Source organism: Mustela nivalis, assembly GCF_964662115.1.
Source record: "Mustela nivalis genome assembly, chromosome: 8".
In the NCBI taxonomy this organism is placed as follows: Eukaryota; Metazoa; Chordata; class Mammalia; order Carnivora; family Mustelidae; genus Mustela; species Mustela nivalis.
In genome coordinates, this window is record NC_139027.1 from 60487425 (window position 1) to 60497884 (window position 10460).

Below are 10460 nucleotides of genomic sequence, written 5' to 3' on the forward strand. Positions count from 1 at the left end.
CATTTTTTGTTTCCAACTATGAGACAAAGTTTTGATGGTATATCTAAATAGTTTGGGGAAAGAAAAGATGTTTTAATGGAGTCAGTTCGGGGATGCATATTAGCATTATCAGTTTAGATTGTTCATAGCCCTTGATCTTGCAGTACCAGATCCAAGAATCTACTCTACTTAAAAAAGTGTCCAAAAACATACATTGGGTATTTATTTTCATTCAGTTCGTATTGGGTAAAAATGGGAAACAACTAAAATGTCCATCAATAGGAGCTTAGCTAAGTAAATCTGTAGTTTATCATATAGTCTTTAAATAGTTTGTATTATATAGAGGTCTTTAAAAAGATAGGAAATGACTTTGGATTACATGGGAAAAAGCAAATTGGAAAACAATATGCAGAATGTGACCACAGTCTTAGAACAAGAGGAAAAATCACTTAGTACATGTGAAAACACACACACACACACACACACACACACACACACACAACCTAGGGGATTATACTCTAAACTGTGTATGGATAAAATTTCAGGTCAAGGTCTAGGTTAAATGACTGTAAATTTTATATTATTTGCAATGATCATTTGTATTGGGGAGAGGAAACAAAATTTTTAGAAAGTAGTCTAGGAAACTGTACTGCAAACTCTCATAATTTTTTTAAGGAACCATATGTGTATAAAATTAACACTGAGATGCTCAAGTAAAATTAAATGACGTTTTTAGATTTCATCTTTTAATTTAAATAATTTTCATTTTCAGAGATAAAACCTCTCACCTTTACTATGTAACACTGCTTTTGACAGTTTTCAGAATGCATTAATAAATGAAAGTAAAAAATAGTAAAAGGAAATTTTTGCAGGCAACATGAAATCTGAAATCTTCAAAATCTCTAGAATTAAAAAAAATGAAGATAGTTGGTAAAAGTAAACAGATTAGAAATTCAGATTATAAAAATGCACAGCTCTGGTCCATCCTTTACCTTTTTTGATGTCAAGACGGTACTAACTGGAAAGACAACTGGTTAACTGTTTTCCAAAAGACTTTTTAAGGTGACTGAATATATCAGTCATTCAGCACATATCAGAAGGCAGCTTCTACCAGTCTACCAGGGGAAGATCCATTTATCCTTGGCTAAAACTTAGTAATTACACTTAATATATATATTTATGATTTAGTTGATTACCAGTCTGTTAATTTACAAAGAGGAAGAACTAATATAGGGATCTGAATATTCCATGGTAGGGCCAGCAGATTTTTTTCTAGTAACCTACATGGGAAGCCAAATAAACAGCAGTTGGTTGCTTAGTGGGTATAAGTCAGAATAAGCGGATATAGAAGAATCAAGTGTGTGATACTTTTAGGCTAAGATGTCTTGATTCAGTCCAATAGTAGAGTATTAGTTGTGGGCTTTCGTCCATTGGCAAAAGCCACCACTTCCATGGATAATGCTTGGGTGGGCTAAACACTCCTATAGAAAACCAGACAATCCGAACACAATTCAGATAGGAGACACCCTAAACTAGTAAATATACATAAAAAAGATTTCATCCTCACAGCAGTCATCTGAATTACCATTTTACCTACAAAAACAGTTTTTAGAAGATTTTTAATAACACCTCTAGTAGCATATACAGTATAAAGTATTAATAATGAGGAAAGGTATTTGGAACAGTTTTTGATTATTGTATATTAGTTCCTTTAGATGTGTTGGGGTAAGAAACAACTGAGGATGTCTGAAGTCACAGGATGAAGAAAGCTGAATGGGCAGAAGCCCTTATGTCTTAGGCTTGCCTGTCCTATTTACTAGGACAAGGCGTGGACGTGTGCCTTGATTGCATCTCTCTGTGCTTTGTACCCAGTTAAGTAAGGCATCCCAGAAGGTTATTGGAGGAAGGTGTGGAGTAGGATGGCATTGACCTCTGCCTTGAGTCTCATAGCCAAGATAGCCTGATCCTCAGTGTTTTATGAAAATGGTAGAAAGAAACTGAAACTGTGTTGCTCTGAAGGGATGGCCCTCCTTCCAAAGGAGGTGCAATTCAGAGAGGAAATAGGTAGGACCGTTGAGAGAGAGGTATCATTGACTCACCATGGGTGGCAGTGCTTTCCAGAGTGTAGTGTATAAAATAGTCCATGGAAAATAATTTTATATTCATAAATATGTATGGGTCTTACTGTGTCACAGAAATATATAACTAGTATACCAAATTTGTGACTTCCCGGATGTTCTGTTGCCCAAGGCTAACGTAGTATTAGCTTCCCTAAGTGAATCTAAAGAACAGTACTAAGTAAACAGAACAGTACAGTGATGGACAGATATGAAAAAAATATGAATGACTGAAGTTTGGGAAAACACTGATTACTGAAAAAATTACAGGCTTCAAAATCAAGTATACCAGGGATAGATGTTTTGCTCACTGGTTTTTGGGATGAACCTGAGCAGATTACATAATCTCTCTAAATCTGCTGTCTTCATTGAGAAAAGGGGAAATGAGAATGAAACAATGCCTCCCAAATTTGGTAAGAAAATTAAATGTAATTATCCGACACACCTAGCACAGTAATTGCCAGCATGTATTTATTTCCTCCTCCTTTTGTAAAATAAAGATAGTAGGATCGGATTATTACTTGGCAGTGATATTAGATTATAGAAATCCTCTGTGGGTTGTTTGTTTATTGTGGTAGTGCTGTTTTTTTTTTTGAAGTTGTGGAAAATAGGAATAAATATTATATTTTACTTTGAGGAATAATTGAGGGAAAAGAGTAAAGACTAGAGACTCTTATATTGTAATGTACAGTCTACTTTCACCTGAGAGGTCAGGGCAGCCTCTAGTTCAGGGGTTGGCAGACTCTTTTTTCTGCAAAGGGTGTACTTTGCTGGCCATATGTATGGTCTGCGTCATGCATTTACGTTTACAATCTTTTAAAAATACAAAAGTCCTTCTTAGCTCACATGGCCATACAAAGGCAGGTTGTGGACCAGACTTGGCCTGCAAGACGGAGTTTGCCAACCCTTGGTCTACCTTTATAGGTAATTATGATGCAGGGACATAGAAACTCTTCCCTGTACCCAACAATTTTGATGACATGCCTTCGTTTGCTTATATGTATTGTGTTTTTACGTTGGGTAAATGCCTCCATCCCCAGTCAGATTAGGTTAGGATAAAGGAGAATGGTGCATAGATTCCTTGGTGGGGAGAGGGGGGTCTCTCTACGAAGGGATTAATCTTGACAGAATATAATAAATAGACTAACCCACAAAAGGATATTTTGGCATCCTTGGAAGACTGATATGACCTGTCTTAAGATTTCTTGAATCCTTGGTCCAACCCAGAGGTTGGCAAACAGTAATAGCCTGCATGCTGCCTGGTTTTGTATAATCAGTGAGCTTACCTGCGTGCTAAGGAGGGTTTTTATATTTTTTAATGTTTGTTTTTTTTTTTTAATGCTAGGTTATTCTAAATATTGTGTGACACACAAAATTTACATGTGATTCAAATTTCAGTATTCTTAAATTTTATTGAAAGATAGCCACACCTTCATCTAGTGTTGCCTTTGGCTGCTTTTATTACTACCTCTGCAGAGTTGATTAGTTGCAACAGAGATCATTTGGTGCAAAGACTGAAATATTTACTGTTTGGCCCTTTACAGAAAAAGTTTGCTGACTTCACGTCTAACTCATAATTTTTTCTTACCTGGAGGAAGATAGTTTTTATTATATTTCTCCCTCTCCATCATCATAATTTCACTGGAAGAGGGAGTATGGAGAATGGGAAATTTACTTACAGCTGTGGTATAGCAACTTCTGTTCTTTGAGAGGTAGAAGGGCAGACGGAAGGGGAATACATTTCGTAGAGATATATTTGACATTTGGAATAGGAAGAGGAAAGGTTAAAACAGTAGAGGTTCCAAATAGGATACTGACACACAGCCAAGAGAGGTCTACCCAGAAGAGCTTGGGGACAAGTCTAGAAGCTGTTAGACTCAAAACAGTGTTTAGGTAAATCCACCATAAAGAGAATTCTCCCTGTTTTTGGATAAACAAGGTAAAAGAGGAAGGAACAGTATTTCTAATTCTCCACATCCTCTTTTTAACCTTGTTCCTCCTTCCCCTCCAAGCTTAGCTAGTCTATGAAAATTACCTAATATGCAGAGTGGTACCTTTATCTAAGAAAGTTTTTAGAACCACTTGCAGTATCCCCTATTAAATTGTCCCAAGTAAAGTTCTAATACTTAAAAAGCAGAATTGGTTTAAGTTACCTCACATTCTTCAGGGAATGAGGTGTGGAATATGAATAAATTCAGTCAGAGTATACTGCATTCTAAATTATTTCACTGGTAAAAGCACTGGAATGAATTCTTCCCCTTTAAATATTCTGTGTATTTCTCAAACATGTAGGAAGATGCATAGTTATGACTAGAATACCTATAGAATTGTACCTGCAGAGTTGAATACCTTAGGTATAATTTATAATTATAACCTATTCTGATTTCTTTTCAAATATTAGGTGTCCTAGTTGCCTATGAAGGTTTGCCACTTCATCTTGCACTGTTCCCCAAACTTTGGACTGAGCTATGCCAGACTCAGGTAAAGAAAATGAGTTTTAGATGATTTGATCTTTCATCTCATCTGACCATTTGGTCAGTAATTTTAGAAACAATGGGTTGAACACAAACTGGAAATTAGAGATGTTTTAGAATCTTGGTAGATAAAAGTATGATTAATGGAAATAATAGCTATTGAGTATTGGGCATCAAGTTGCCCTTTGAGGTTTTTATTTCAATAGATTTGTACCACAGAGGATGTTTCAAATGAGCTATTGAATTTGTAATGTATTGATCACTATAAACAGTCATGCTGAAAGTCCAACAAAACAGGGAGGTATTTAGGAGAAGAAGGCACGTTCCACTTCTTGTTCCCCCTCACCTGCCCCATCTCTCTTTTGCTCCCCTCCACCCTTCTCAAAATTTGGCAGAAACAGTTTCATCAGTCTGTCCTTTACTTCTTCCCTGTTACTTTGGAGAGGTTTTCAAGAGTCTGATGCACTTGTTCTTGTCTGCAGTCTCACTGAGGTCAAGAAACAACGCATCCTACCTACCTGAAGTATCTAAAAGCCAACTCTTTAAAGTGGGCATCTCAGTAATGCTTGTTTAATTGGTGGGGGAGAATGGCAGGAACATGAAGGGGGAAAGCAGATTGGTCCTAAGATTTGGCTCATTCCTTGGATCAGGCATAAAGGATCCCCACTTTCTTTAGACCCAGAAAAAAAAAAACCAAAAAAAAAACCCACCACAACTACTGGTTTTGTGCTTGGTTGCAGCCCCCCACCCCCAGAGGAAGAGAGTTGTATTCACTTTACTTTGGCTTAAACTTTACTCAAATTCTAGTATCTGAAACACAGAAACATTTTATGCCTCTGGTACAGCCAACTGCCTAGGCTGTAATGCAGTTTCTTCTCCTTGTAGACATGTGTGAAATGGTGTTGGGATGGTTGTTTCTCTCTCTTGTTTCAAACTGTGAACTTCTCAAGTATAGAAATGGAATCCTCTCTAGCCCCTAAAGAAATGTCACTTTGTTTTCTATAGTAGGAATCTTTGAACTAATTTATGTTGATCCCAGGGCCTTATTTAGTACACTGGGGACTTTGAGAAAATGACGTGCTGGTTGATTTTTTAGCTGAGTGGTCAGTTCAGTAAACTGGAGCAGACCTCTGCTTTTTCCCTCTGCCACTGCTGCTGCTCTTTTCATTCTTCTTGATCTGGGTAGTTGGTTTTTTTGGTTTCTCTGCTCAGCCAGTCTGTTGCTTCCCTGTTGTTTTATCTACTCCAGCATTTTACTGCTCCCTTTATTGGCTTGTTTTCCAAAGAATTCACGGTCTCCAAAAACTTCCTCTAAAACAATGCCAAACTCTATTCAGGCTTCTAGAGCCCTGCCATCTTGGTCGCAGCAGCCATCAGGAAACCTGGGCAGCAGACAGAGGCTCTGGTTGCTAGAATAAGGCCAGTCTTCCTGACAGCAAGCCTTTGAGGAGTTGGGTCCTGGTCATGTTAGACTCCTGGTTTCTTGGGTGAACTTGAGTGTACTTACCAAATGCTTAACTCTAATAAAATATTTAAGTATATAATCTATACCTATTATCTAAACTTTGTCCTATTTTTTAAAATAGTCCATTTTGTCATTGTATAAATGATTATTAAAATACACATAATCTAGGGAGTATATCCACTTAAAGACATACTACTTGTGTTTAAGAGCCATGACTATTTAAAAACAGGAAAACCAAATTTTAGTAAAATTTCCATCTGTTGGGGACCCACTAATTATCTTTGTGAGATAATTAAAAGAAATTTGCTGTTTACCTTTGCAGTATTCATGGGGGGAGAAGGATATTTACCAAACTACAATTGCTTTAAGGTTTTAACTCCTTTCATGGAATAAATTTAATTTTTTTTTTTTAAAGATTTTATTTATTTATTTGTCAGAGAGAGAGAGAGGGAGAGCGAGCAAGCACAGGCAGACAGAGTGGCAGGCAGAGGCAGAGGGAGAAGCAGGCTCCCTGCCGAGCAAGGAGCCCGATGTGGGACTCAATCCCAGGACACTGGGACCATGACTTGAGCCAAAGGCAGCCGCTTAACCAACTGAGCCACCCAGGCGTCCCGGAATAAATTTAATTTTTAAAATTTTTTTCTCTACATATGGTTTGGTTACCTATTAATTATCCATCAATTTGGTCCCCTGAAAACATTTTCATCCACTTGTCAGTCTTATTTATCCAGTCCTTGTTTCTTCTCTTCATGCCCAAGTTGAATTTCTTTGGAAACCTGTTTTTTTATATTGCCCTTCAGATGTTACAAGTCTCTTTCTCTGACACTCATGGGTAGAGTCTAAGTGCGGAAGATTTAGTTTACTGGGAGAGCAGTTACTTAACTGAAAATTCAGTAGACAGTTAAAAGTGGCTTCTCTAACAGGACTTAAAAATGTCTTCATGTTCATCATAAGTGCGTGTAAGCCTTGCAGTTACTTCCATGCTCAACCATCAGTACTTCTTCTCCCCCACTATAGTCTGCAATGTCAAAAAACTGCATCAAGCTTTTGTGTGAAGATCCCGTTTTTGCAGAATATATAAAATGTATCCTGATGGATGAAAGAACTTTTCTAAACAACAACATTGTCTACACATTTATGACACATTTTCTTCTAAAGGTATGTCCTACTTTGGAAACTCAATATGTTATTTCCAATGTGTTAGTGGTTATATTTTCATTACGTTGGCCTTTTTGGAGACTTTTGTTTTAATCTTTTTTTTTTTCCAGGTTCAAGGTCAAGTGTTCTCTGAAGCAAACTGTGCCAATTTGATCAGCACCCTAATTACAAACTTGATAAATCAGTATCAGAACCTGCAATCTGATTTCACCAACCGAGTTGAAATTTCTAAAGCAAGTGCTTCTTTAAATGGGGTAAGAATTGGGGTACCTGGCTAGCTCAGTTGGAGTGTGTGACTCTTGATCTTGGGATTGTTTCAGCCCCACGTGGAGTGTAGAATTGCTTAAAAATGAAATCTTAGGGGCGCCTGGGTGGCTCAGTGGGTTAAAGCCTCTGCCTTCGGCTCAGGTCATGATCCCAGGGTCCTGGGATTGAGCCCTGCATCAGGCTCTCTGCCTGCCTCTCTGCATACTTGTGATAGATAGATTTATAGGCTTAATCCTTGGTCAGGCAGAAATCCAGATGAAAAAATTTGCATCTTCAGTATACTTTCTAAAGGGCAATCAGATAATGGCTATGCTTTATGTAATTAAGAGTTCACTGTAGTGACTTTCACTCCGTCTGTCAAATAAATAAAATCTTTTTTTAAAAAATAAAATCTTAAAAAAAGGTGGGGTAAGAACTGTGGAAGGTAATAGTCCTGTACTTAAGTACTTTCCTTAAATCAACTCTAAATTCAGCTTTAATATGATTTTTACTATAACTTCAAATTATTTTTACTGTCATAACTTCAAATTATTCAAACTCTGAAAATCACATAGATGAAAACTCTCTAAAAATATGTATTCTCTATGCCTTTGAAGTGTGTAGTACACACTTTTACGTTACCTTGGAAGACATGAGCAAATGTCATTAAATGCTAAGGGCAATGAGACCACCAAGAGGGAGACATTTCTTTTATCTCCAGGTCATACAGTAATGGAACGCTAGCACCTGTCCAGCAGCAGTCTCCCCAAGAACCAAGTGTTGCTTAGATGCCAGACTAGATTCTAGAGCTAAGAAACACCTTACTATTTGACTGACACCAGAAATCAGTGTATTTGAGGAATTGTAATATCTAGATTGAGGCCTTAATTTCTCATGGATAATTCGGGGCTTATTTTTTAAATCCCTTTTTTTGCCTTTTCCATTTTCAGGAAACTATTTGAGTCTTCAGTCTGACCTTATTAGTGGCATAATACGTAGAATATTGGTATTAATGACTTAAACCAGTAAAATACGGTAATATGCAAATGCTAGCTCTCTAGTTTTAGCATTCTCTAAAATTGCCTGAGCAACCAGAATGAATTCCTGGGAAAGTAAATGTGTGGTAAACTGTAAACAACTGTGTCAAAATGTTAGCTTTAGAATATGAAATGTTCCCATCTGGGTTTTCTAGGATCTGCGGGCACTTGCTTTGCTCCTGTCAGTACACACTCCCAAACAATTAAACCCAGCTCTCATTCCAACTCTGCAAGAGCTTTTAAGCAAATGTAGGACTTGTCTGCAGCAGAGAAACTCACTCCAAGAGCAAGAAGCCAAAGAACGAAAAACTAAAGGTTAGCTTTCTGGACTAATATTAATTACCTTTAGGGTGGGAGAGGGGGAGAATACACTCGGTATAACTGACTTTATTGTAGCTGTCGGTTCAGTTGGGTCTCTTGCATATAATTCTAAAAAAAACTCTCCCACAAATACTCCCACTGTGATCTTAATGACTCCTTTCAGAGAATGATGTTCATTTTCACAGATGATGAAGGGGCAACTCCTGTTAAAAGAAGGCGTGTTAGCAGTGATGAGGAGCACACTGTGGACAGCTGTATCAGCGACATGAAAACAGAAACCAGGGAGGTCCTAACCCCAACTAGCACTTCAGACAATGAGACAAGAGACTCCTCAATCATTGATCCAGGAACTGAACAAGATCTTCCTTCCCCTGAAAATAGTTCTGTTAAAGAATATCGAATGGAAGTTCCATCTTCGTTTTCAGAAGACATGTCAAATATCAGGTCACAGCATGCAGAAGAGCAGTCCAGTGATGGTAGATTTGAAGACTGTAAAGAATTTAAGGACCTCCACTGTCCCAAGGATTCTAACTTAGCTGAGGAAGAATCTGAGTTCCCTTCTACTTCACTCTCTGCGGTTCTCTCTGACTTAGCTGACTTGAGAAGCTGTGATGGTCAAGCTTTGCCCTCCCAGGACCCTGAGGCTGCTTTATCACTCAGTTGTGGCCATTCCAGAGGACTTTTTAGTCATATGCAGCAACACGACATTTTAGATACTCTGTGTAGGACCATTGAATCTACGATCCATGTGGTCACAAGGATATCTGGCAAAGGAAACCAAGCTGCTTCTTGACATTAGATGTAGCATGTCTACTTTTAAGGTCCCCTCTCTCCCCAATGCTGTTTGTATAAGTTTTGCTTATTTCTGTTTTTGTGCTTCAGTTTGTCCAGTGCTCTCTGCTTGAATGGCAAGATAGATTTATAGGCTTAATCCTTGGTCAGGCAGAAATCCAGATGAAAAAATTTGCATCTTCAGTATACTTTCTAAAGGGCAATCAGATAATGGCTATGTTTTATGTAATTAAGAGTTCACTGTAGTGGCTTTCACTTCCTATGGCTGTCTGGGAGGGACAGGGTTCCCTGGCCCTGTACAATGTAATTTAAACTTACAGCATTTTTACTGTGTATAATATGGTGTCCTCTGTGCCAGTTTTGTACCTTAAAATAGAGGCAGATTGCCTCCGATCGCTGTGGTTCTTATTATCAAAATTAAGTTTACTTGTATACGGAACAACCACAAGAAATTTGATTCTGTAAAGAATCCTCTTTAGCTGTGGCCTGGCAGTATATAAATGGTGCTTTATTTAACAGAATACCTGTGGAGGAAATAAAGCACACTTGATGTAAAAATAATTGTTTTATTTTTATTGACATGACCGATTGCTATTCTGTGCACTTAATTAAACGAATTGTGATGACTTTTCATTTGTTTACATTTAACATTGCTTTAGTCTTCTCAGATGAAAGTAATGAGAAAACTGTGAGTGGGAGGGAAGCACTCCTCCATCATATTCTCTTTCACTATAGTAGTAGCAGCAGTCCAAAAAGTCACTTACCCCTGAGCCTTTGAGGCCTCCACCCAGAGTGCAGAACTGCCGTAGGGAGCAGCCTCAGGACAAGGCCTGCTGCGCCTCACATCGGCATGCTTCCAAACGCGAGGTGC

At 38.0% G+C, this 10460-nt stretch overlaps 1 protein-coding gene across 9 annotated transcripts in view; it reads left to right on the top strand.

Moving 5' to 3' along the window:
- Window positions 1–10222, top strand: part of USP34 (ubiquitin specific peptidase 34) — a 256932-nt gene extending 246710 nt beyond the window's left edge. For all 9 annotated transcript variants that reach the window (XM_082746608.1, XM_082746605.1, XM_082746609.1 and 6 more), the window contains 5 exons: window positions 4498–4577; window positions 7053–7193; window positions 7304–7447; window positions 8632–8791; window positions 8983–10222. In XM_082746608.1, the coding sequence (XP_082602734.1) occupies window positions 4498–4577; window positions 7053–7193; window positions 7304–7447; window positions 8632–8791; window positions 8983–9590 (1133 nt within the window). In that variant the 3' untranslated portion in view covers window positions 9591–10222. The remainder of the gene's footprint in view (window positions 1–4497; window positions 4578–7052; window positions 7194–7303; window positions 7448–8631; window positions 8792–8982) is intronic.
- Window positions 10223–10460: the final 238 nt, after the last annotated feature.